The sequence below is a fragment of the Hippopotamus amphibius genome, chromosome 5 (genome assembly GCF_030028045.1).
Source record: "Hippopotamus amphibius kiboko isolate mHipAmp2 chromosome 5, mHipAmp2.hap2, whole genome shotgun sequence".
Taxonomy (NCBI): domain Eukaryota; kingdom Metazoa; phylum Chordata; class Mammalia; order Artiodactyla; family Hippopotamidae; genus Hippopotamus; species Hippopotamus amphibius.
Window position 1 is genome coordinate 33,165,772 of NC_080190.1, and position 27,867 is coordinate 33,193,638.

The window sequence follows — 27,867 nt, forward strand, 5'->3', positions numbered from 1 at the left end:
ATTCGTCATGGTGGTGAACGTAATGGTATGGGGTGTGGGTGCATCTTAGTAAACATTTCTCAATCAGTCAGCAAGAGTCTTGCTACCTGGGGCCTTCTGCAAGCCAGGGGTCTGACCTGAGCTTCCTGCATTAAGTCCAGATTCTTCCACAAGGCTAAAGTGTTCCCAAAACAAAGATGCACCCTGACTCCTGACAGTCCAGTGGCTAACACTCCTTGCTTCCACTGCAGGGGGTGTGGGTTTGATCCCTGGTTGTGGAACTAAGATCAATGCTGGAGGCTTCAAGTCTGAGATCAAGGCATTGGCAGGGTTGGTTTCCTCTGAGGCCTCTCCCATTGGCTTGTAGGTGGTTATCTTCTCCCTGTGTCTTCACATGGTCTCCTCCTGTGTCCCACTCTTGACAAACCTCTGATAGGATCCTTCACTGGCTCATTTTGCCCTTCAGTCTGATTAGGCATTAACTTAGGCTAAAGACATTCCACTCAGTTACAGTCAGCTTACAACCAGAGGTACCCTCTGCTCTCCTCTTGAAATTATTCAATTTCTTCCCAATCAATCCATTTCAATCTCTCAATCTCACTTCCTCTGTACTCACAGACCTCCTATTTTTCATTTTCCCTCATTCCTCTATCTCACAGATTCTCTGTGGTTCATCAGGAGATTGAGAAAGGAGTTTGCATAGGATGTACATGAACAAATTCTAGAATACTGTTTGGTTCTGAGGCAACTCAAGGGTCCAGCTTGAAGGACACCTCTGTGTGCCTCTGTTGAGCCAGGCGGTCCTCCTCTTTCTCATTCACCCTTTTCTCTCTGCTGCTGAGCCTGGCGCTTTGCTGAGCTCTCACACGTATGGATTCAACATGCCTAGCCTCCCTTAACTGGCAATATAAGATGTGGTCTCATTTCCTTTGTTACCCAAATTATGACTTGGCACTGACCTTACCACATCTGAACTTGGGCCCCTCAGTGGGTCCCCCAGTTATGTAGATAATTCCCCAAGATGCAGCCTTAAGGATGTCCTAGAAGAAATCTGTATTATCTTTCAACGCACCCTCCAGCCTGCCCCGCTTTATACTCCACCCCTCCATGCCAGGGGAGCACACTCTTGCCCACAGCCCAACAAGGCTGGGCTGCAGCTCCTGACAGGATACTACTGAAGATCCAGGGACGATAAAGAGAATCATCTCCTTGAAAATGGCTACCGATGGCACTGTGGAAGGCTCTTCTCAGGGCGGAAGCCCAGACCCAGTCTCAGGTTCAGTGCCATCTCCCCACCCCTCCAGCTCCCCACCATTGAAAACCCCTCAGGTTTGTCTATGCTCTTCAGGTCTCCAGGTCCTAATAGTTGTTAGACCTAGAAGGGAAAAGAGCTCCCCCAAATCCCCAGTCTAAGTTCCCATTTCTTGTTTGACAGTCTCCCTTTCCCCAAGATGGTTGAGAGTAGGAATGTTTATCCCCTTCGCAGTAAATCTCCCACCACCTCCTTGATGCCTGAGGGCCCTCAGGAAACAACTACAGCAGGACATCAGCAGAGAAGAGTTAGCCAGAAATTAACACTTAATGGAGGACGCCAACAGGCCAGGCGGAGTTCCTCTGACAAGCTGTCCTCTCATCCCCTCAACTGCTCTAACCCTACACCGGAAAGCTCTGCAGCATAAGCATCATAAATCCATACATAGCCCAAGGGAATATTTCTCCCAGATTCCAATTCCCATCAACAGGCTTTCCTAGACCTATGCTAAGCTTAATTGTGCCCTACTCTTCATAGCTAGTAGAGGGCTTAGCTCCCAAAGTGAGAGAAATCTGCATTTTCATTGGAAAAAAATTCATTTTCTCCTAGAACAATGGCTGTATGCAAGCTTTACATTTCATTAACTAAAGGGCCCAATGAAATAGTTTTCTCAGAACAAAGGAAAGGCTTGCCTGAAAGGTAAATTCAAATATGTTACTCTTTCAAGGCAGAACCATGTGAAATTTTTATTTTATTTTATTTTATTTTATTTATTGGCTGCTTTGGGTCTTCATTGCTGCATGCGGGCTTTCTCTAGTTGCGGTGAGCAGGGAGCTACTCTTTGTTGTGGCTGTGCGGGCTTCTCATTGCGGTGGCTTCTCTTGTTGTGGGCTCTAGGCGTGCAGGCTTCAGTAGTTGTGGCACGTGGGCTCAATAGTTGTGGCTCACGGGCTCTAGAGCGCAGGCTCAGTAGTTGTGCTGCACAGGCTTAGTTGCTCCACAGCACTGGGATCCTCCCAGATCAGGGCTCGCACCCATGTCCGCTGAATTGGCAGGTGGATTCTTAACCACTGCACCACCAGGGAAGCCCCCCATGTGAAATTTTATTTAGAGATAGTTTAAGTTAGGAAATCATTATGAAGAAAACAAAACATCGTCCTATACTCTGACCCTTTTCCTAATTTGTAAATTTTCCTAATTACAATTGGCTTTGAAAACAACCACTTCACACCTTCTTGCTTACCATTCTAAAAAAGTCGTGCACATGCCAGCACACGTGTACATATGTGTTTTTTTTTCCCACAAAAAGCATATATGCGGGGCTTCCTAGGTGGCGCAGTGGTTGAGAATCCGCCTGCCAATGCAGGGGACATGGGTTCGATCCCTGCTCCCGGAAGATCCCACATGCCGCAGAGCAACTAAGCCCATGCTCCACAACTATTGAGCCCATGTGCTGCAACTACTGAAGGCCACGTGCCTAGAGCCCATGCTCCACAACAGGAGAAGCCACGGCAATGAGGAGCCCAAGCACCACAATGAAGAGTAGCCCCCACTCACGGCAACTAAAAAGAAAGCCTGTGCACAGCAAAAAACAAAAAAAAGCATATATGCATTTTCTGAATTTTCCTTCTTTCTCTTCTTTCTCCTCATCCTCCATTTTCATTTAACTTAATAATATCTCAAGTATTTTGACATATCAGCAATATAGATGTATTTTTTTAAGGTCTGTGGTATTCCACTTATGGCTTTATCAATGTGTATTTAACTAGTTCCCTTTTACTGATAAATGGGCATTTAGTTGTTTCCAGGTGTTTTTAGTGGGAGAGGCAGGAAGGATTTAGGGTTATTACACATGATTCTGGAATAAACATGCTGATATGCATACTGTTTGTATTGTTTGTGACTATGTTCATAAGGTAAATTCCTAGCAGTGGAATTCCCAGGGCAAAAGACATGGCGGTTTTACATTTTGACAGATGTTGATTGTAATAATTTATATTCCCAAGAATATCTATATTCTCATATACTTGCCAACCCTGGGGATTATTATGCTACTCAGTTTGCCAGTCTGACAGGCAGAACATGATATCTTATTGTTTCCATTTAGATTTCTTTAAATATAAGTGATGTGAAATCACTTTCCATTGGTCTGTTGGCCACTAGTATTTTTTTCCTGTCAGCTCTGTGTTCACATCTTTTTCTCATTTTCCTATCAAATTGTTAAACTATTTTTTACTGAGTTGTAAGATTTCTTTGTTAATCAAAACATGTAGTTTTTATTGTTATTATGTGTTGCAAATATGTCTTCCAGCATGTCATTTATCTTTCGATTTTGTGCATACCGCTTTTTGTTCTACAAAGTTTCAACTATCTATGCAATCAGATTCATTCATCATTTTCTTTATGGCTTCTGTGTGTGTGCAACTTTTAAGTGACAAATTTTCCAGATTCTACTTAGTAAAGTTAACAAAAAAAGAAAAAAAATCTTTTGAGCCCAATTTCTGTCTATACTGTGTCCTTCAAGGTAGCTCCATCCTTGCAATGTTGATGCTCTGTGGACAAGTGATGAACAGTGAGGCTTATGAGAGCTCATGTCTCCTCAGAACAGACATACCTGGGAATCAGAATTCGTCTTACAGACTGAGACTGACCCAGACTTCAACGGGTTGGGGCATGGCCCAATGACCACACTCCTTATAGAATCAGTCACATCTTCCCTCTACTCTGAGCAAATGGTCAACTTAATTAAATACAATATAATTCATGCTATTTATTTTGTAGGGGTTTTTCTTTTTTTTTCTTTTTTTGTACTCAAGAAGGATAGAAGACTTTTTAAAAAAACAACCTAGTGATTAATGTTTTATGTTTAATTTCATTTCTTACAGGCAGCTTCAAAAAATGGTCCATGATATCAAGAACAATGAAGGTGGAATAATGAACAAGATCAAAAAGTAAGTTAGAAAGTAAGCACTAAGCAAGTGCTTACATAGCCATAGCACTATGTGAGCACTTATTTATGTAAATAACATTTTATGTCAGTCTGTGCTAAGTGGGAGAAAACAAAGTTCCCTATGACCTGAGTGAGGAGTTGCAACCTCTCTAGCATGTGACCCTTTCTTACTCATGGCTGGAGTCATGGTGCTCAGACCCACATTCAGGAAACACAGTGAATGAGTGGGTGGTATTTACGCACTTTGCTTTTCTCTCTCACTGCTGGAAAGCTGAGCTATTCCATTCAAGGTGCCTGGCAAATATTAAAAGAAACGTTTATAGAAGCAGGATAATCAGTTTCTCTGACCACTTAGCTAAGGGCAACTAGGAGACCCTTGGAGAAATCCAGAAAAGAAGTTGCAAGAACACAGCCTGACTTCTTTAGGATGCCATAACTGTTTTCCATATTTAGATTTCTGATTTTTTAAATTATGGCCTTAAAATGGTGCTTTCAGTTGGCACTTGGAGAGGGAAAGTTAGAATTTCAAATCTTCCTACACACACACACACACACACCCCTCCCTCAGATTTTGGGGTTTTTTTTGTTTTTAGAGAATAGAAATTGTACATTGTACATACCTGCATTTGCCACTCAAAATTTAAGTCAAGAGGAAAGGGGAAATGGTATTCTGTTAAGTTTTTGTTTAATGAATTTTTGTTTTTGTTTTTATGAAAGTAATAGATTCACCAGGAAAAAAAAATCAAAGAGTTCAGAATTGTACAAAGTCAAAATCTCTCTTTCTCTTATCACTACCCTAACCCAGTCCTGGGAAATGGACACAGCATGAGTGAATTTGGTATATATCGATACGTGTATGTTTACACACACACATACACACATTGACATAGATATAGTCCATACCTGTACATGTATATATTTCCATCATGAGTGGCATTATACTACATACACATTCTACTAACTTGCTTTGCTGGTTTTAATTAATGCTATATCATGGACATCTTTCTTTGTTAGTATGTAAAAATAACCATATACCTTTTAAACAGATAATTAATAATCAGCTATAAATACATTATCATTCATTTAACCAGCTGTATATTAGTGGACAGTTTTTAAAGTGGGAGTAGGAGTTTAAACATACATTTTAGAGGCCAATTTGATAATATCTATCAAAATTTTGTGGCCATTTCTTTTAGTTTACCTGTCACAAATAACACTTCAATAAATACCCTTTGCAGACTTTGAGTATACCAGAAAGCTAAATTCCTGAATTGAAATTTCTAGTTTCTGGGTAGAAGGATTTATGCCCTTGAGATGTTGATTGATATAATCAAATTGCTGTCCAAGAATTTTGTACCACCAATAGTGGATAAAGCTTCATTTCCTTGTGCCTTGTGTATCTTCTTTTTATTTTATTTATTTATTTATTTATTTATTTATTTGGTCTTTGCTAAACTTAAGAGTAAGAAATCAACTTTTCGTGGTGTTTTTAGGCTATAAAATGTAAACGAGTTTCAATATGTACAACTGATCATCATAAAATCGTTAAAATGGCCGTCTGCTTGTGCGCAGTGGTCGTCTTATACAGGAGAAGAATTAATCTTCATGTTCTGGCCTATGACTGGGAGAGTTGTGTGATTATTTTCATTTCTTATTTCTGATATATATAGAATCTCACTGAAATGAGAGAACCCTGCTAGTCATTGTTTTAATTACTGGCAATTCTAGATTAATTATCCCACAGTTGCCAATTTTGCAATATACCAATTCTCTCAATAATATGAAGTCTTTGTATAAAATGTCTCTTTAGTCCATGGCCAGTCATACTCACAGAAGCCACGCAGCTCGAATCTCTCCAGATAATTTCAGTTTCATTCTGCCCATAATCCCCAAATGCACTTCTACATGACAAACCATGTTTTCTTCTCAGCTTGGAAAATATGACTGCCACAGTCACTACCCTGGGTGAAGTCAATGACCCATTGGGTCTAAGTGCCCTGAAGTTAAGCTCTCACTTGTAGCCAAGCAACAGGTGCCACCTTGAAAGGAGGAAGCACAGTTGAGCACACTGGTTTCCTAACACAAGAGCATGACAGAGTTGTCACTGGTTCACGGCTGAATGAGAAAATAAGGACCTTGAAGTGTTGAGGGTTGGCATGCAGCTGCTGGCTGCTCAGCAAGGCCCAAACCACACCTCTTATTCCTGGTCAGTGGTCAGTGACCAACGGTCCTCTCTTGAATCTGTCCTTTATTCCGAGATGATGACCTTTACACATTTGGGGGCATTAAAATACCCTTTCTTTTCTTTTTTGAAATGATGGCAATAAGAAGTAATAGTTGGTTTGTGTTTTTTTGATATCTTGCTGAATCTTACTGAAATCTTACTGTATATGGTGCCATGAACAGACCTGGCACCAGATACAGTTTTGTTTTTGTTTCTCTTCCTTTCAACCACTTGGACAATCTTTCTCTCTGGACCCCATCATAGGTCTAACGACAATGTCTTCCCAACATGCCCTGCTGGCTTGTTGAGAATTGAATGAAATAATAGATAGGAGAGCCTTGGGGAAAACAAAAGCAGAATTTCTAGGCAAATATACACATTGTTATTTTTGCAACATTACAGTTCTGGTTTATAAGGCTTGTTTCTTGTAATCAAACATGATTTTCTGTAGCACTTTTTTTCCCCAAAAATGAAATATGTTTTGCATGTAATAATTACCTTATACACTGCTTATATAAAGAGATGTGATATTTTAGTAAATGAAGGCTACTAGATATTATATAGGTTTTATTTATATATATTTTAAATTTCACTAGGCAAATCATTCTTAAAGTGGGTAACTATCATTAAAAATAATAATTTACTATAAACCTTCACATTTCAAATAATGAAAGGGAAAGTGTTGTCAGTGCTTGTAAAAAGCCTAAAAACCGGGATACATTTTTGAAATCTAATTCTGGCTTTCTCCTTTTAGTGAGTGGGGAAGCATTGTGAATATTCAGAATATTTTACACGTGCATAAAGTTAGTAGTTTTGAGAGCGTGTGAAACAGTTCCACTTTGCATCTAAATATCACAGTCCCCAACCTGGAGACACTCACTGCTCACTTATTTGGCTTTTTTTTTCAATAGTGCAAAAATAATTTCATTCCAACTTACAACGTTTGAGTTCAGCATTTTAGTTGATTATAGCTAATTTTTTCCTATTATTTAAAGTGTTTATTAAGTTATTTACTAAAATAAAGTTCATCTTCTCTTACCTTCCTATCAACCAATCAACATTTACTATGCTTGAATCTGTGAGCTCAGCACTTACTAGTTCTGTCTTCTCGGAGTCCTTCCACCTCCCGACTTCACACTTGCCAAGTCACATCTGTGCTCTGCACTGGGGAGATGGGAAGAGATGGGAAACCGCTGACAAATGGCTTCGCTGTGTTTACCGTATGTTTAGTCTTTTAATGTGATGAGTCCAAAAGAAGCCATTATTCTATTAGTTATCTATCCATTATCTCTAAACATGCTTATGTCATGGGCCTTGACAACAGTTGTCCTACTCACTGATCATTTGTCTAATTTGTTATCTACAGGTTGAAAGTCAAAGCACCTCCAAGTGTTCCTCGAAGGGACTATGCCTCAGGTAAGAGTATTTCTGAAATACTTGGACTCTTGACTAATCTAATGTTCACAGTTACTTCTTGAAAAGGGACCACTGTTCTACTCATTTGAGAACAAAAGGAGCCCATTATAATTTTAAGAATACCAAGTCTATTAGGCATCTGACTATAGCGGGGACGTAGTAGTCCTTCCATCCATCCATCCACTCATCTATTTATCAAATACGTATTAAGCAACTTCCATATGCCAGGCACATACAGGGTCTTAGGTAAAAATACAGTGAAAATAAGATACATATGGTCTCCATACTCACAGAATTTGTAGTCTAGAAGAGAAGATAGATGATATTAAAAGCAACTACAATTTAGTGTGACGGGGAAGCACAAAGTTCTTTGGATATACACAGCAACAGTATCTAATCTAATCTGAGGTGGAGACTGTGGAGGAAGCGACGAATGGAAGGCTTGCTAGATAAAGAATTGTTAACATAGACACTTGAGGGTCAGTGAGGTTGGGGGGGTGGAATAAGTTATTGATGGCACATCGTTACTCACTCCTGTCCACGTTTTAGCCTTGCAGCCTCATTGCAACTAGGATGAACTTTGTCAGGGGAGAGGAGTTAGTCTTGAGATTGTTAGCATTTATGGCAGTAGTAAACTAAGTAAATTATCCACCACACTTTCCTCTTTTAGAAGAGATGCATTGGGAGGATAGGTCTAAAATCTCTTTCTCCTGGCTTAAATACAAAGATGTCCTGGATGCGGACAGATCTATACAGCCCTCAGTGAAAACCACAGGGCTACATACCTTGATGAAGACCCACCTCAGGCTTCCATTCCATTGTTCCTCCCTTTGAGCCAAGCTGGGCTGGTTATACTTTTCTGGGGCATTTCTTATTTATTATTCTGAAAGCCCCAGAGCCTCTGACATTAATACCTGCCTCTTGAACTTTCAGAGTTGAACAACCACCTGTATCTTTGAGTCTGAGGTCTGGCTGGAGAGGGAGGGTGGGGAGGGGAGATGAGTTGTGGTGCCCCCAGAGTCTTCTGGGGTCATTGCGGAAGCTCCACTGGTCACCCTGCAAATCACTGAGAGGTCAGAACTGAGCAAGGCCTCTCTCCTTGTATCTTAGGGCCCTGACATCCAAGGGCTGTTGTCATGTTCCCAGGAGGTCCACCTTCTCTCCCACCACTGATAACCTACGGGGAGGAGATCAGAGCAGTGATACAGGGAGGAGACGTTAGGACAGATGCTTAGATGGGGTAAATGCCCACCACAGAAGCACAGGCTATGCATAGCAACCCTCTGTCTACAAAAGCGTGAAACAGAACCTGCTTTTGCCCCGTCCTGATGTCCGTCGTGAAGCCAGCATTCATTTGATTTTTTTGTCTCCCTGGTTACTCTCTAACTGGTGGTACCAGCAAAGCTGAGCATGGGAGAGCTGTATTCAGCATCAGTGCTGCCTCACGGAACTAAGAATAGAAGAACGAAGCTTGGACTCAAAGATATTTTAAAACCTAGAAAGTCCTGAAAGATCACCCAATCTAAGCTTCTCCTGTTGGGGGTAACCGGAGACCAGAGAGGCACAGTGACTGCCCCAGGACATACAGCCAGCTGATGACTAAGCCAGGACCGAGTCCCCCATTTCTGCACACCCACCCCCTTTCCCAGGGTCCTGTGAAGGATGCGTGAACACACAGATAAAGGGCATTTCTAAGATGTTAAGTTTTTAGATGCAAATCAGCTCTCCCAGTGGCCTCAGCTCCCCACACTAAGTCACATCCCTTTCTCCTACCCAGTGGGACTGTCAGCTCGCTGCCTCCCCCGCAGCTTCTATAGTTCTGCTTTCTGTTCCCTCCCTGTGTCTGTCCCACCACCGCAACTAGACCATCCCCTTCCTTCTTTTCTTCCTGCATCCTGCCGCACGTCTCCCCACAGTTTCCCTGCATCCCACCACCCACACTGCAAGAGGGGAAATGCGCAGGGCCCACTGGCCCGGAGCACAGGCTCTAGAGTGGATTCAGGGCCACAGCGGAGGCTGTGTGTTGACACGCAGCTGTGGGGTGCATCCCTCAATGCCCGTGGCTGGGATGCCACCAGGCCCGCCCAGGGTCTCTGGTGCTTCTGATGACCCCCAGCTAAGAGGCTGAATTCACAGTCTCTCCTTCACCCGTTCCCTCAGGCTCTCCACACAGAGTCCTTTACTGTCCTTCCAGCCATCTCTCCCAGTCCCAAGACCCCCAGCCTTGTTCAGCCTCTGTCTCTTCACACCTGGGTTAGTCAAACACCATCCTCGTCAGCCTCCCCCTCTCCAGCTTGTCACTGGGACCTGCAGTGCCCCCTGAGGCTGGGGCGTCCCATTGGCTGGCAATGAATTGAGCTTTGTTTACCTGTCAGCATGTTTCCCTGTGACTCTCCAGTGCAGCTCGTCCATTCTGTGCACATCCGTGCCTTATGGATGCTCCCTTGGCTAAGCCGTGCTTCTGGGAGCGACATACAAGCCTCTGTCTTGGGGATGCAAGGAGGACACCCTCCTTCATTGTCATTCTCCTGCCCAAGCCCCACTCATCCTTTAAGGCCCAGTTCAATCCTGCCTTTGGCACACAGGCTTGTGCAACCTCTCAGCCCTCACTGAGTGCACCCTTCTCCGAATTCTCTCAGCACCTGGAATTACAGTCAGGTGCCGGGACATTCACCAGGAAATTTTATACCACCCTGGGTTGTCCTCAGTCTGATGCATGATTGTTTCTCTAGATTCTAGGTCTTTTCTTTCCATTGTAGAGGCTGGCTTGGTGAGAAGATCTTGGCCTTTGGGGTGCTTTGGGCCTTGGGTGGAATCCTGGCTTTGCCCCCTAAGCACTGAACCTAGAAAAGTTTTGTAACTTCCCCAAGCCTTAGATTCCTTATCTGGAGATAAGAATAGCTATCCTTCAGGTTATTGTGAGAATTTATAGAGAAAGTAAATTCATAGTAATAACCATCACTCATTGGGCCCTTACTCTATGTAAGGTACTCTTCTAAGTATTTTCCATTTGTTATTTCACTTTCATTCTTTCTGAGTACTCAGTGGAGGGTCACGTGAGTCACATGAGATTTCAGCTGCAGGAACCAGCACAGCCTGGCCTCCAATCCAGCCCCCACACTCACCAGCCATGTGCCTCAGACACATGTGCCTTAGCCCCAGTTTCCTCGACTGTAAAACAGAGATAATAATGGCACCTACCACATAGTACTATTTTGAGAATAAATGAAGAAATACATTTATAAGACTTCCCCTAGCACCCAGCACATAGGAAGTATTGAATGATGGAACCTACTATTATTATCTTCATTTTCAGCCATTCAACACATTTATCAGTTTATGCTTTTATTAGTGTAGAATTATAAATGTGAAATGACATCCAGACCCAAAGATAAATTAAATAGGTCTTGCTTTTCAGTACAGAGAGACACAAACAACCTAGTCGTCGCACAGGGCAGAATGAAGTACATGCCACAAGATGCCAGCAGCATCTACGAGGGCCCAGAGGAAGGAGCTGATGGGTTACGAGCAGAGGGACTGGGGAAGACCTTATGGAGGAGGGATGACAGGGATTTCCATGGAAGAAGGAAGATGGGCTGGGGAGGCAACACGAGCAGAGGAGAGAACTATCAAAATTGCAGGATGGAGGAACAAGCTGTCCAGTGTTACTGTAGGTGAATAAAGAAGACCAGCTGCAAGAGGAATTGATGGAGGGACAGCAGGTGCAGGCATTTGAATACGTTGACACAGAAGCTTGACTTTATTCCATAGGGAGCCATTGATGATTCTTGAGGAAAGGAATAGCGTGATCTGACCTTTATTTTAAGAAAATAACTAGAAACAGTTGAAAGGATGAATTGAAGAGGAAAGATTATGGAGACAGGAAAACCAGTTAGATGACGGCTGCAACTGCTTTCACCAGTAGCTGATCATAAAGTGGACCCTGACTCACTGAGAAAAGGAATTGACCAAGGCAGGGAAGTGTGTCTCATAAAAGCATTTTATAAAAGTTTTTATTGTAAATGATTGAAGAAAAACATCTTGCTGCCTTAAGTTTTGACCTTCAGTTATCTCCAAACTTAAGGTACTAGAAACTTATTCCCCCACTGTGCCAGTATTTGCAGGTTGGGAAGAGGACTTTTTCAACTATTCTTCTGGAGTTTCTTGGCATACCTAATGATCACAATACACTATCATGTAGTATAAGTCAATCCAGAGAATAATTTCATAAGAATTATTTTCTGTCAATGTCAAAGTCTGACTCACATTTGACTTGTACAATGAAGCTCCTTCTCGGCGCCTATCATGTTTTCCCCAAGAGAGGGTGCTGTTGCGGCCACTGCTTAAAACCTGGCCACCCTGATCCAAACACCTCCTTCTGGCCCCCACTTCCCCTCCATGATTCTTTCCCTTGTGCCTCTGTGAAACCCCCCTGGAGCTGAAGTCCGTGGTCTGCTGTGGCAGGGGATAGAAATGGCAAGAAAAATTTCTATTGAGGTTCTGGGGGACTCAGGGATTATCTACTAGGCCTTCTAGCTGTGGCTGCTCAGAGGGGAAATGGGACCCTCTATGGTACAATCATCAGAGCCACTCTGCCATCTGAACCTGTGTCTGGTTGAGTGAATTATATTTAGCCTCTAAGTTCAGTTTATGTGATGGGTTTGATGCTAAGCTTCTCATACTCTAAATGTGTTTTGGAGGAAAAGAGGTCAAATAGTCTGCTTGGCTGTCATAATCCAGCCCTACTTTATTCTTAAGGATCATAAGCTACTTAAGACCTGTCACATCCATTTTTATACCCCCTATGGAGCCCAAGACAGTGGCTGCACCCTGGAGCCCAAGGACAGCACGGCAGCATGGCACTGGGGTTTGGAGCGTGCATTTGGAAGTCAAACAACCTGCAGGGCTCAACTCTTGGCTTTACCATTTACTATATGATCTTGCGCAAATGATTTATCTTCTCTAGGCTTCAGCTTCCTCATAAGGTTTTTGAGAGAGCCAAGTAAGTACAAAGCTCTGATAATATAGCCCAGCATGTAGTAAAGCACTGGAAAAAAAACTTTTTTATATAAAAAAGTCAACATTAGAGCCAGAGAGAATTACAGAAGTTATCCTCTTTTAGAGAGCTGGAGTTTTTATTTTATAGATCTGGAAATTGAGGCCCAGAGGTGTTAAGACATTCTTGCCTACTTTCCAACTAGTTAGGAACAGAGCCTGGATGAGAATTTAGGTCTATCTGACTCCCTGTCCAGTGCTCGTCCTACTACACCATCCACATATTGATTCAAAGAAATCCTTGGAAGCAGCACGGTATGGATTGCTACTCCAAGGTCTCAAAAATGTCCCTTGACAAAGACATATAAGGGTCAGATACACCATCTCTGGGACTTTTCTTAATATGTTGAGAATTGACTTTAAAAAAAAAAGACAAGGATTTAAAAGGAATGAACATGAGATGACTGTCATAACCGTTCAAGGCCTAGCAGCTGGGAGCAGGTGGCCCAAGGGCAGGGAAGGCAGGTGCGGTTCTCGTGGCCAGGGTGGAGCGGGCCAGCTGAGATTTATGCTTGTGCTTTCTGCTTCCCACCAGCCATTTCAGAGAGCCCAGCTGACGAAGAGGAGCACTGGTCAGATGACTTCGTAAGTATTTGTTCCTGGGACTAGAAGGCTATCATTTCCACCAGGGTCCCTGGGAGGCCTTTATAAAGACTTGTTTCTGAATGACATGCTGGAGGTCAGCTGCACATCATGGAGGGGAGATGGCTGAGCTGGAAGGGCCACCTATAGGCAGGGCGGCAATAACCTCACAACGGCTGACTTGGGCTAGCACCACCATGCACCGGGCTAGGAGCTTTACACTCATCACCTCATGTAATCCTTACCTCAGCCTAAGAGTAGGCACTCTTATTCCCACTTTCTGCTGGTATTCAGAGTACTCAGACATTAAAATGTTTGAATATTCCCAAATTAGTTGGCAAATGCCTCTGCCCTGAAGTCCCCAGTGCCCTATCACTGCTTGGTTTCTGCCAGGAGCCCTAAACAAACCAGCAACTAAAGAGTGAATGCCTGGCACATCAGGGAGTCTCCAGGACACTCCTTAAGGTCATGGTCAGTACCTGGGCCTTATTAGTTGTTAAACAGTTTGGACATCAGCCCTGCCCGTTTTACAGGTGAAGAAACCAAGGCATAGAGAGTTGAAGTAACTTGCAGTTCCAAAATTCAAACCCAGGCTCTCAGACCTCAGAACCAGGCTTTTAAAACCTAAGAGGTTTGCTGTGACCAAGAGGATATGAACAGACTCTGGGGGCCACAGATGGTGACAGCCCTCCCCTAGCATGATGACACAGGAGTGGTGTGTCAGAATTACCTGTGAACCTTTTCAAGACAGCTCTGGGACCCACAGGGCCCCAGTGGCCACTTCTCTTTGGGGCTGAGTCTTATAGGGACAAGACATCCTAAAGCCTTCTGCATGATGATTATTGATCACATGTCAAATGTGAGTCTGCTCCAATCTGTGAGTTTCATATCTGGAAAGGATCCAAGAGGGCCTCCACACAACCATATACCCTGTAAGGAAACTGAGGCCAAGAGCATGAAAATGACTTGCCGACCTTCTCTCAGTTACTCAGTGGCCCAATAGAATAAGAACCCAGGACTCCTGCCCAGTTCCCAGAATTTAGCCTGCGCCTCGCTCCGCACTGTGTACATTACCTGGAGTTTATTCAGAGTATTAGGAGATGGGAATTCCTCCCTTTTCAACTGCAGAGAAAAGATTTTTAAAAAAGCAGGGGCGAGGTGGCCTCTCTGTGAGTCACATAGGCATGGGGTTCCTCCCAGGCCAGGCAGCGGGGATCGCTCATACGCACTGCAGCTGCGCCCCCTGCTGGCGGCAGGCACCGGGCCACATCTAAAGCAAAGTTAAGAAGCTGGTCTAACATCCACCAGGCAGTCAAGCAAATTGAGGCCACTGGCTGGATAAAAAGAACACACAGTGGGGACTTAGAAAACACAAAATAAAATCATCCTGAAGAGGAGGGAATGACTTGTGTCCCAAAGTCAAACAACCAAAATGCAGGTACCAGCGATAACAAGGGTTGATTGAACACTCACTCACAACTATTTTTATCTTATTGGATTCCCTTTGTACATAAAATGAAATCCAGGCTTGTTGCTAAAGCCTCCAGACCTGATGAAATCCGACCCCTGCAGACGTGTCCAGCTTTCCCTACACTCCTCAGCTGGGCCTTGCTCATCACAGCCCAGGGGCACAGGCCTGCCCTCAGTTCCTACAACAGGTCAAGGTCCTGCCTGCCTTAGCGATTTCAGACACGTGGTCCTTGGCAGGTGAAGGAAGAGGGGAAGAGAGGAGAACCTAGAGTGTCCCCATCCTTCTTCACTTGGTCGGCTCCTTCTTATACTTCAGGCTTGGCTTCCGTGTCTCCTTCTCATCAGGAAAGCCTTTCCAGCAGCTCTATCCAAGACAGAATCCCTCCTCCCTTTGCGCTCTGTCTCAGGAATTTGATCATTCCCTTCAGTGCATCTATCACCAGGCATACCTATTTTATCTGTTTGATTATCTACTTATTTATTATTCACTATTTGTTTGTTGTTGGTCTCTCAGGCTAACATATAAGCTCTGTGAGGCCAGGGACTGTGCTCTGAGTCAAGCATGATGGCTGGCACATAGTAGGTGCTCAATAAATACTGATTACATAAATGAAGGAAGGACAATTTGAGAAGACTTTTGTCTGATTACACATTCCCTTCTTCCCATCAGACTGTCCAAAGTATTGTACTTCCTTAAGTATTGAATGAATGAATGAATGAATAAGTAACAAAAGACATTTGTTTGTCATAATTTAGAATGATTGGGGGGAGGGTTTTTTTTAAACCTATCAGAAGTTTGAACAGATTCCCTTTTAATTCTCTTGATGAAAAGGCATTCAAAGCATCCTACTGTACTTGAAGTAGGAGGGTCTCATGGTGCATCCCCACAGAAAAGACTTTCCAAATGAAGGGCCAGCTCAGCACTTCCTGAGCACCCGTTTCCTCCTCATCAGTCCCTTCAGGGCCTGGGTAGCAGCTCAGTGCATTCATTCATTCCTTGTACGTTGGGTGTGCACCTACCCTGTAGCTGGTCCCATGCTGGGTCCCGGATATACAGTCTCAGTCTGGTCCTCACGGGGACACAGTCTGGTAGGCAGCCCGGTGTCGGAGGACGGCTGCCAGGAACAGCTGACGTGGGGTCTCTTTTTCTCTACCCTCTCTGCCACCTCTGCCAACCTGGGCCTCTCAGTCACACTGCTCTGCCGGAAGGGCTGCAAGGACTCCAGAATCCTCCCCAGGACGCACACTGATCCTCAACCTCCAGGTAATTAAGTCTAGGAAGTCTGTCCCTGCTCCATGAAAACTGAAACAAAGTGGGATACCCAGACTGTCCCCCACTCAGGCACATGTATCTGGCTGCTCACTGGTCCCTTCACTTTCTGAATGACTATTAAAGCAACTGCTTCTCAGTGCTCATACTGATGTCTCCCTGGGATGCTGCAGTCCGGTCCCTGGATGAAGAGGGTCTCTGGCTTGGGAAGCCAGGGTCTTGCCCTGTTAAGCCTCCCCCTGACCCATCCTTTCACTCCCACTGCACATCACTGACTTCTCCAGAGCACAAATTGCAGACTCAAATTACCCAATTCTTCTGTGCCTCAGTTTCCTCAATTGCAAAATGGGGTTTTTAAAAAAACTATCTCATATGATTGTGGTCGGGGGTCAATGAGGTATACAGTGCATAGAAATGTTAGTTATCATAATTACTACTTTCATTATTTTATTCAGCCTAATTTCATATTCTCATCTGCTATTTCTGACCTAGGGGTTTGGGAAAATCCCCCTACAGGAATTTCCATACCTCCCTCCTCTCCCTGTCCCTTCCTGGCTCCCCCACTTCAGGGTAAGGACAAGCATCCTCCTTTGGGCTCCTTCCTCCTTTCAGTCTCTCTCCCCCCACTCCTCCAACCACCTCGGGAAAAGCGTTCTTTTCAGCCTCGCTTCTCTCCTAATCCCACTCTTCACCCTCTTCCTCTCCTCTCCCCCACCTCCCTACGGACTGAGGAGGAAAGCACGGTGCTCACTCACGGATGCCTTCGTTGGTTCCAGACATCCTCAGTGCCCATCACGCGCTGAGGATTCAGCAACGAAGGAAACACTAGACCTGCCTCGATGTTACACAATTGCCAGAGAGAGCAGACAGGCCATCATCGAGTCATCCAAAAATCGTATGTGGATTGAGCATCGTGTCAGGCAGTGTGTGGAGGCAGTGGGCTCAGAGGTCAGAGGACCTCTTAAGTCCTGAATCAAATATTTCCTCCACATGAATATATGTATGTGTGCTATACACATAAACTATCTCGGAACAAAACACACGAGAAACTAGTAACTCTGCCTCTGGGGAGAGGAACTGAGCGGCTGGGAAGACCTCCCTTCTTGTGAACTGTTTGCACTTTAGACTGGGTCACCATATTTTTAATATGGACAAATAAAATTTGTATTAAAAAAACAAACAAAAAGAGAATGGACTCTGAGTCAGTTTGAAATCCTTGTCCCTGCAAATGTCCAGCTCTGTTTAAAACAAACAAACCGTATTTCCTCAAAGGTGTCTGCATTCCTGAGCTTCCCCTCACCCTGGCTTATTAAACTTAGGTTTTCCTTCATGATTAGTCAAAGTTATTTGGTTATTCAATTTTATTGGGTCCTTTTTTTGTCTTCTTAAGATATATTTTATCTCTGGCGGTTCTTTGCAGACATACAGAGTTCAGCCACCCTTGGGGTTAGAGGTCCACGGGTTCCTCCAGGACAGTAGTCCAGGTTATACATTTTGGAGGCCAAAAGGCCCAGCTTCAACCCCAGGGCTGCCGCCAACAGCTGCCTAACCCCGGTTAGCCAACCCCCCCCAGCCTTGCTTTCTCATCCCTCCATCCCTCCTAAGCACACACGGGGCCCTGAGTATGGCGTCTGTACCTGCAGGACAGCGACTATGAAAATCCAGACGAGCACTCGGACTCGGAGATGTACGTGCTGCCGGCCGAGGAGGCCGGAGATGACAGCTACGAGCCGCCGCCCGCAGAGCAGGAGACACGGACAGTTCACCCGGCCCTGCCCTTCACCAGGGGCGAGTACGTAGGTGAGTTCCCCCCAGACCGTGGGCACTTGGCCTTCAGGGTAGCAGGGCGCGGGGCAGGTCAAGGGTGCAGGATGCTGGACACCTCCTGCTCCCACCACCTCCAAGTGGGTCATCTGGTCACTCACAGGTACTGGAGCCCCCACTGGAAAGCTTGCCCTTTGGGGAAGGGAGGGGGTATTCTTCCTAAAAGAGAATGTTGAAAACAGGCAAAAGATAAAACAAGCGTATCCTGACGTGGCTCCCCACCCCACCCCAATTCCTGATAATCCCCAGAGAAGTCAACCTGGGATTAGTCCCTGCTTCTCTTTTGACTTCCTGCATACAAGGTTCTGGAATTTCTCTTGAGATGGCTGTGCAGAACAAGGATGACCCTCAGGGACCCAGGGTCTGCTAAGGCCCCTCCTTCCTCCATCCCTCCCACCCCGCCCCCACGCTGGCAGGCTGTGCAGATACACTGAGTCTGGACTGTGGCGTTTTCACCGGGGCGGGGGAGGGGGGTCTTAGGTGTGAGCCTTAGGTGTGGCCTCCAGGCCTGTGTGTGGCTTTTAATGCCCCCCCAAGAAGACGTCTGTATTCCATTCTAAAAGGTGACTAAGTTCAGCAGGGTGAGGAGGGGAGGGCGTCCATGTGACCGCCGTGAGCCTAGGAGTCGTACGGAGTGTCCCTACCTTACTCTGTAAAGCGTGAAGGGTGCAGTGTCCATCATCCCTGTGGATAACTGCCTCCGGAAGGGGACCGGGTGCCGCCCCTTGCTTCCTGCCACAGTTCCCCTATGGAGCACCTACTGTGGGCTGCGGCCCTGCTAAGCAGCAAGCCAGACAGACGTGTCCCAGACTTTTTCACAGTTTACAACGTAGTGCTTTACAGCCGTGGCCTACTTCACCACCTCGATAATCACAAAGGAAGAAAGTGAGGCTCGGAGCAGTACACTCACTGGGCCGAGGTGTTCTAAGTGGCAGAGCTGGGAGGCAGGTCGGACCTCTCCGCCTCCAAAGCCCCTGCTCTTCACCACTCCGCTCCACACACGGCCACCAAATCTGTGACCTCGTTCAATCATCGCAACAACCCCGGGAAGGAGGGGACTGCGCCGGGCCCATTTTACAGACCAGGAAACCACCATTCAGGATGGTTAAACAGCTCATTCCAGGTCACACGCTTCAAGGCCTGTCTTCTGTGCTTTGCTACTTCTGATGGGCTTAAATCTTATATTAAGAAATCTCAGGGGGCTTCCCTGGTGACACAGTGCTTAAGAATCCACCTGCCAATGCAGGGGACATGGGTTCGATCCCTGGTCTGGGAAGATCCCACATGCCTCAGAGCAACTAAGCCCGTGCACCACAATTACTGAGCATGCGCTCTAGAGCCCACGAGCCACAACTACTGAGCCCCCGTGCTGCAACTACTGAAGCCCACGTGCCTACAGCCCGCACATGGCAATGAAGAGTAGCCCCCTGCTTGCAGCAACTAGAGAAAGCCTACGTGCAGCAACGAAGACCCAGCACAGCCAAATTAATTAATTAATTAAAAAAGAAATCTCGGTAAACTCTAAGAGCTGCCAATAAAACTACAAAAACTGACAGTCATCAAAAACTGACAGTCATAGGTGTAGCAAAGCAGATGCCTTGGTGCCTGAACACAGCTGCACCACCAGAAACAGGCTTCTGAGGAGGCACTAAGTGTGAAGTTAACCACACACTTTCAACAAGGCAGAAGTGCGGGCTGAGGGCCAGAGCAGGCACCAGGAGGAGAGCAGAGTGGGACAGGCCAGAGCCAGGGCAGCTGCGTCAAGCTGGAAGCCAGCTATAGCAGGAGGAAGCAGCGGGGAGCAGTAAGTGCCTGTGCTGGTTCCAGGATGGGGAACCCACCAGGTTATTCCTATGCTAAGATTTTCGTGCAGTGTATCAGTCAGCAACTGTGCTCACAGATCATCAAGGTAGACCCCCTGTTGCCTAAGCCCTCCACCACATCACGCAGGTAAGGTTAGTTCTGTTTATTAGGTCCCGGCTCTGCCAGACACAGTGTTCCTCCTGCCTTGCTGCTTTCTTCCTAATCCCTACAATAACTCTTTGAGGTGGATAGCTACGATCCTCATTTTAGAAACGAGGAATGTGAGTCCCAGAGAGGTTACATAATGAAGAAGCAGCCCAAAGGAGAGCAGCTGGTGGGTACAGAGCAGAGGACTGAACCCAGGGCCTTGACTTCAGAGCCTGGTCTCCTTCCCTGACACCTGCTGAGGATGGTCCTGGACCAGGGGGTACTCACAACTTCCCCATGATTTGAGGAAATCATTGAGGGAAGGAATGTGTAGTTTCACCCAGATAAGTAGTTGCAACCCTGAATACGCCTTAGAATAACCTGGGGAATTTTATAACCTATAATGCCAGGTTCCTCCCCAGAAGTTCAAACTGCATGTCTGGGGTGGGGCCTTGGCATTTTTAAAGTTCCCAGGTGGTTCCTCTGTGCAAGCAGAATTGAGAATCACTGCCCTTAAGGCTTCATGGAGCAAAGTGAACCACTGAAGAGTACTGCCCCCTCTTAGACCCCCACACTGCCAAGGTCACCACCCACTCTGTTTAGCAGAGTGCTGGGCCTGTCAGCTCTCCTGGGTCTGTGGGTCTTCATCACTCTCTGAAAGGATGTTTTTGATGAGGACATTCTTCTGGGTTTTATAATGTAAGTCAATGGGCAGTTGAAATTTTTGCCTAACATGTCATTCTACTCTCTAAGGCCATGCCCCAGTTAATAGTGTGTTGGCCACAAACATGCCGGTGGTTTTATAATTCCTAGATCTCCGTGGCTTCCGCCCAGGGAATGATCCAGAACCCTTTCATCTTATGCTTTGCTGTTCTTCTTGTTGTCCTTTTCAAGACAATCGGTCAAGCCAGAGGCAGTCTCCGCCCTTCAGCAAGAGCCTTCCCAGTAAACCCAACTGGCCTTCGGCAAAGGCAAGGCTGGCCAGCACTCTGCCAACTTCTCTGCATAAACCTCAGGTGCCACCCAAGCCCAAAGAGCTCCTGGAGGATGAGGTAAAGCAAACCTGTGCGGAAGGCGGCCCAGACCACGTGGAAGGCAGGATGCAGGGCCGGATGCGGGGAGTGGCAGGACAGTGTGGCCTCTGGCATGTCTTCCTTCCTCCAGGCCCTGCTCTCCACCCAGCACTAACCACCCTGCCCCTTCACTGCCCGCTCGAACTCTCCATTGTTATGCTGAAAGGATGTTTTCTCTAAAAATGGCATATATGGTCTTATTTTAAGCCCTTTCATTTACTACAGGTATATGGCATAATATCCATAATCATTATGTGCTGCTCTAATTATTCCCTCTCTCTCCTCCCGCAGTTTCCTGCAAATCTCTCATTCTTCCATATTTCCCTATCTTTATTCTCCTTTGCGTCTCTCCCTGTCCTGGCTCATTTTCTCTCCCCCACTTTCTTTTCTCTCTGATCCTCCACCCTCCTCCTCTAAGATGCAGAGGGTTGCTGCTGGGACATACACAGGAGACCCCAAGTCTGTAGGAAGACCCTGCACAACCCGTGGAGGAGCTGACCCCTCACGTCCCTTGGCAGCTCTTGCCTCGCATCCCCTCTCCCCAGCCCTGGGGATCCAGGGACCATCTTTGTCCAATTGTCTGGGACCCAACTCTAGGATTATCTCATCAGTCTCCCTTCTGCTAGTACCTAAATTTTCATGTCTTATTCCCTATGGGATTGTTCCGATTTAAAAATGAACGGGTAAACTCATTCGGACTATTGTAGGAATGACTGATAAAGCCTAATATGTTATGGCGCCCAGATGTATCAATATGCATTTTAAATAAAGTCAAAGACAAGCCCTCAAACTTAGCCATTAGAACAACCCTACAAGTGCAACAGTATGAGAAAGAAAATAACGTTAAAGGCAACTCTTAACCATCACCAGACATAATCTCTCTGCAGCTTCTCAAAGTAACTTTTTTCTAAATGCCTATACGTGATAAAACCTATAGCTTATGAACATGTTGTGAAATGACCTTCATTTCCAACTTAGTATAATTTGTAGCCCAACAAGAGATAGAAAAGAGAGACTTTTAGGCTCAAATTCTTGCTTTGACCCTTACGAGCTGTGTAACTTTAGACAAGCCAGATAACCTCTCTGAGTCTCAGCTTTTCATCTCTTCAGGTTATTTTAAAGATTTAATAAAGGAATATATATAATCATTAAATCCAGTGCCTCACACAGAGAAGGATTCCATGTATCATATATATTGGATTCCTTTCTACCACATTCTAGATTCTTTACAAAATCCAGTTTTCTAGTTTCTCCTGAAAACTGAGGGCCTGTCAACACCTGGCCAGCCATGGCCTCGAAGCAGCTGAGCCTCATGGCAACGCTCCAGCTCAGCTGTGAATCCCCGGCCCCTGTTTCCATCTGTCATCATCCCCACCACTCACACAAGACATGCACACACCCTGACTCTGCACACACCCCATTGCTGGTCCATGCCTGCGCCTGTAAGCATTTAAGTTTATGACCCCCACTCTAGGACAGTTTAAGTCAGGAAGTCAGCAGACTGAGAATAAGTGTGGTTTGTCAATCCTTAGTCTGTCTGTCAGTCTGAGAGGGGATGCTGCCCTTTCAGGGTGAGCACAGGGTGGCAGGAAGAATCTGAGCATGGGACTTGGTAGAGAGACCATCTGTTAGGGTCTCACTGTGAATTCTTTCAGCACTCAGCAAATCCAAATGAAGATACCAATTCAGACACAGAATACAAATGAAGACTGGGGGTTATGTGAGGCTCTCCGTTTCTGTGAATAACTGGAGGTGGACCCCAGTGGGGAGAGGCTGAGTTTGGCTAATAGCAGCTTTGTGGAGGTGGCTCAGGCAAGTCTGAACCAGTGGGAAAAGGAGAAGTCTGGAGGAGGCACATTCTGGAATGGGCAGATGGACAGTCAAGATAAGAAAGAGGTTAAAAAAGAAAAAAGAGGCCAACGTTAAGATCTGGCTGAGCCATTAGATAGGAAAAGAAGTCAAATACAAGCATAAATAAAAATGTTTAGTTCTGCCATACAGGTTACAGGCAAAATGTGGGGGTACAGGCTGACCCGAGAGCTGGGGACGGGAGGAAGGAGCACCTGCGCTGTAATGATGAGAGGGGCCAACTCCTGACAAGTGCTGTGTGTCGGCTGGTGTTCTGAGCACCCTGTATGTATCATCTCATTACATCCTCACAGCAACCCTATGAAGTGTGTGCTATTATCATCCCCATTACAGATGAGGAAGTGGTACAGATGAGGTGCAAAGGGGTTGAAAACTTGTTCAGTGTCACAGAGGTAAATGATAGAGCCAGCATCTGAACCCAGATAGTGAGATGCTAGAGCCTAGGTTTTAAACAGCTATCCTGTACCACCTCTCCAGTATCCACTGAGGAGAGACCAACTCTTCATTCAACGCAAATGCGCCAGGGCTTCTTTGGTGCCCAAAGCAGACCCAGTACCTGTCCTTGCAGGGCATCAGTTTTGTGGCTTTATGCGACCTTGGACAGAGTACTCAACGTCTCTCAAATTCCTCATCTGTAAAATGAGGATGAGTATACCTAAATTAATTGGTAGGTATTCTTGAAAGAATTCAGTAAAATAATGTATGTAAAGCTATTAAAGGTTCTCATGAGTTGTATTAAGGAAGAAACTCGTGTGGGCATTTAATAGCTCATCTAAATGATTGCTGATCTGGAGTGGGGTGTAGGGCAACGGGAAAGTGAAAATAAGATGAAACCCTGGTGCTCCTGTTTTTCACATTTTACATCTGGAGGAAGGCAAACATGTAAACACCTACAGCAGGAGTCTTAATGCTGAACATCTAAACACTGGAGTTGATCTGAGACTATTTTTAAAATAATCATCTATTTATGTTTTAATCATGCCGCTGTAAAAACTGAGGAAGGATTTCTAATAGCATGTAGGCTGTGATAGTGGAATCGTCTGTCCGGCTCGAAAAGACCAATTATTCATGTAGCTGCAGCCATGACGTGAACATGGGATAATGGGGTTTATATTAAGCACTACAGCAATGTGAAGATGAACTTGTTAGGACACAAATTATGATGGTTCTTAATCATTTGCTTCTTTTGGCAGGCAACAACTTTATAGTGTTGAACGGCAATTGAATTGAATTACTGGAAATACACATTATACTTTTTTTTTTTTCTTCTTAAATGCTATCATGAGGAGAGGGAGAGAACTACAAACAGAATTTGTTGGGAATGGATCAAGTCTTTTTTTTTTTTAATCATTGTTCTTTGAACTAAAACCTTCTTAATGTCAGAAATATCATTACTCTGAACAGGTCAGGTTCTAGACCTTGCAGATAAACAATCTTCTACTGTAATGAAATACTATAGAACAAACAAATGCAAAATGGAGAATTCTGAGGTGGTGAGGCAGGGTTAGGAAAGTTTTGGTGGGGGCATGGTGCTTCCAACCTCCCTATACCCATTCAGGTGTTACTGCTGAGTGCCAATACCACGTTCTGCGTTCAGCCCTGGATTTTGTTGACTACAGGCTTTGAGAGGATGGGCACACCTCCCTGGACACTCAGCCTCTCCTCTCACAGAACCAGACCCTGGAACGTATCACGCAGGCTACTAGCTAATCCAGAGAGGTAGACCCATGGCACCAAAGGGTCCTGCAGGGATGCTTCAGCCACTCAACCTCAACATTATGCAATGCTGCTAGGTTAGCCTCTTCCCAGTCTTAGCAATCAGGTCAATCTCAGTTCAATTCAATGAGGCTTTGATGCTCAGGAAACACAAATACAGATAAGGAAGAGCCCTTTAGGAGCATAGTCTAACACAGGGAGGCTAGTGACATAGCAGAGGTGAGAACCAGGTTCCCTGTGTCACAGAGAAGCAAGTGGTCTCCTCTGACTGGCAAAGTCCAGGAAGACTTCTGATCATTCAGCAATTTACCCCAGGTCATGCAACTAGGAAAGAGCCAAGCAAGGGTCCTCCCCCAGGTCAGTCTGATTCCAAAGCCTCATCCCCTTCAATCAGATGGTCTCTCAATATGACTGCAGACTTGAGATGTTGTGTGAATAAAAGCACCCAGTGCCTCTCAGCCAGGTCTGGAGGTGAAGGAAGAGGTGAGAAAGAGCACGTTCCTCTGAAGAAAATATACAAACGGCCAATAAGCAGATGAAAGGATGCTTAGCATCGTTAACTATCAGGGAAATGCACATCAAAATCACAGTTAGATACCACTTCACACCTTCAAGGATGCTTTTTTTTTTAAGCTCTTTATTGGAATATAATTGCCTTACACTGTTGTGTCAGTTTTTGCTGTACAACAAAGTGAATCAGCTGTATTTATACATATATCCCCATATCCCCTCCCTCCTGCAACTGCCCCCCACCCTCCCTATCCCAGCCCTCTAAGTCATCACCCATCATCAAGTTGATCTCCCTGTGTTATGCAGCAGCTTCCCACTAACTATCTATTTTACATTTGGTAGTGTATATATGTCAACGCTATCTCACTCCGTCCCAGCTTCCCCTTCGCCCCCGCCCTGTCCCACCCCACCCCACCCCCACCCCCGCAGGTCCTCAAGTCTATTCTCTACATCTGCATCTGCAGGGATGCTTATAATCAAAAAGACAGACGATAACAAGTATTGGTGAATATGTGGAGAAACTGGAACCCTCGTACATTGCTAGTGGGAATAAAAATTGGTGCAGCCACTTTGGAAAACTATTTAACAGTTCCTCAAACTATTAAATATAGAGCTACAAGATGATCCAGCAATTCCACCACTAGGTATATTTTCAAGAAAAATGTCCATCTACACAAAACTTGTACATGAATGTTCATAACATTATTCATAATAGCCAAAAAGTAGAAACAACCCAAATGTCCATCAACTGATGAATGGATAAGGAAAATGTGCTATAGTCATACAGTAGATTATGATTTGTCCATAAAAGGGAATGAAGTACTACAAAGTGGTTAAACCTTGAAATTACTATGCTAAGTGAAGGAAGTCGCAAAAGACTGCCTACTGCAATATTGTATGATTCCATTTATATAAAATGTCCAGAATAGGCAAATCTTAAAGACAGAAAGAAGTTTGGTAGTTGACTAGGTCAGGGGAGGGGATGGATGGGAGTGACTAATGGGTACAGGGTTCCTTTTGGAGGTGATGAAAATGTTCTAAAGACAGATTACAGTGATGGTTGCACACTCTGTGAATATACTACAAATCACCAAATCACTTTACATAGGGGAATTTAATGGTATATGGATTATATCTCAATGAAGTTTTTTTCTAATATCACTCCTTCTTATGCAATAAACTCTGGATGTACAGCATTTCTGCATTTCTGTATTTCTTTTAGGCTGATTATGTGGTCCCTGTGGAAGATGAAGATGAAAACTATATTCATCCCACAGAAGAGAGTTCACTCCCATCTGAAAAAGGCAAGAACTTGTAGTTTTAAGCACCTGAAAACTTCTATCAAAGCAGTTGATGGGGCATACAAGACTATTTGGTAGCGAGCCCAAAGCAGCTCAGAAATGATGGTGCCCTGGCCTCTCTCCTCTGTGGCCACAGCATTTGCCTTCCTTGGCTGGTCGAGCAGAGAGCACAGGGAGCAACCCGTCTCTGTGTTCTATAGCCTTTACCCTTCTTTCTCCATCCTCTTCCATGATTAATACTCTCTTCCCAAATTATAAAAGCACCTAGGTTCTTCTCTTTAGCTCCTCACTTTGAATGGATTTCTCATAAAACCTGATACTCACAAAGTCATGAACCACCGTGTTTGACCTTACAAATATTGCACCAGGAACAGTTTCTGCAGAGGACTGAAAAAATGAAAGAGCAAAATATGTTCTATGTTCCCATTCTTTAAGATTTAGTGCTAGCTCAGGCCCATGAGAAACATTTTGTCTGTAAATCCTTCACGAAATAACAAATGCAGTTACAAACAAATTATCTTAAAATAATTGTGTGGGCCACATACCCTCAGATGAGGCGTGGAACAGTGTGTGATTACTCTGGATAGAGTCGCTATGGAGACTATAATCCTGTATACATGATGCCTCTTCAAGTAACATTACTCCTCTAATAAACTTGACTCCAAAGTAGCAATACTCAGTTTTTATACTGCAGTCATGTCACAGCCCTCTCCTGCATGCCCCAGCTTCTAGACCCGCCACAATTCCTGAACTCACCATCATTATGAAACAATAAATACAATTTAAATGCCCCCCCAACCCCTAAAAACCTACAAAATCCAAGAGAGACGCTATGTTATGTGTGGCAGGGAAGGTGAGACTATTAATTTGGCCCCTCCACTGTTAGTTCAATGCACGTCCCCTGCTTAAAAAACAAACTCCTTCGTCTTCTAGATGCCCAGTTTGGCAGATGAAATTCCAAGTCAGTATTCACTTTAGTCATTAATATATTTATTCTAAAAATGTTTTTTCTCCTAAGAGCCTTCTTTTAATGGCTTGTGGGCTTAATAATCATGTCTGACATTCTTTGGAAATTCTCTGGTCTGATCTATCATTTACACAATGCACTTTTCTGTAAGTGTGAATCTCCTGCAGTAGACTGTATCTACAATCTATATCTATAATCATAATATATATACATATATGATTGTGTGTTTCAGCCCCCATGGTGAATAGATCAATCAAGCCAAATAAGTCCTCAAAGCCAGCCTCTCCTCCAGGGACAGCTTCAGGTAGAGTATACACATGATTTGGTGGTTTTGTTTTTGTTTTTTTATTGTGAAATAATTACATTTGGGGGTTTGGTTTTTAATCTATTCTAAATGAGATAAACAATTCAGAGTAAATATTAATAAATAATCCCTTGCGTTTCCAAATATCTTAATTA

General features: G+C 44.7%; 1 protein-coding gene across 2 annotated transcripts in view; it reads left to right on the forward strand.

Moving 5' to 3' along the window:
- Nucleotides 1–27,867, forward strand: part of BLNK (B cell linker) — a 71,198-nt gene that overhangs the window by 20,120 nt on the left and 23,211 nt on the right. The window contains exons 2-9 of one of the 2 annotated variants that reach the window (XM_057734265.1): nucleotides 4,117–4,182; nucleotides 7,772–7,821; nucleotides 13,412–13,461; nucleotides 16,118–16,192; nucleotides 17,842–17,998; nucleotides 20,867–21,024; nucleotides 26,363–26,444; nucleotides 27,641–27,712. In XM_057734265.1, coding sequence (XP_057590248.1) covers nucleotides 4,117–4,182; nucleotides 7,772–7,821; nucleotides 13,412–13,461; nucleotides 16,118–16,192; nucleotides 17,842–17,998; nucleotides 20,867–21,024; nucleotides 26,363–26,444; nucleotides 27,641–27,712 — 710 coding nt within the window. The remainder of the gene's footprint in view (nucleotides 1–4,116; nucleotides 4,183–7,771; nucleotides 7,822–13,411; nucleotides 13,462–16,117; nucleotides 16,193–17,841; nucleotides 17,999–20,866; nucleotides 21,025–26,362; nucleotides 26,445–27,640; nucleotides 27,713–27,867) is intronic. The other variant, XM_057734266.1, reaches the window with a different exon arrangement.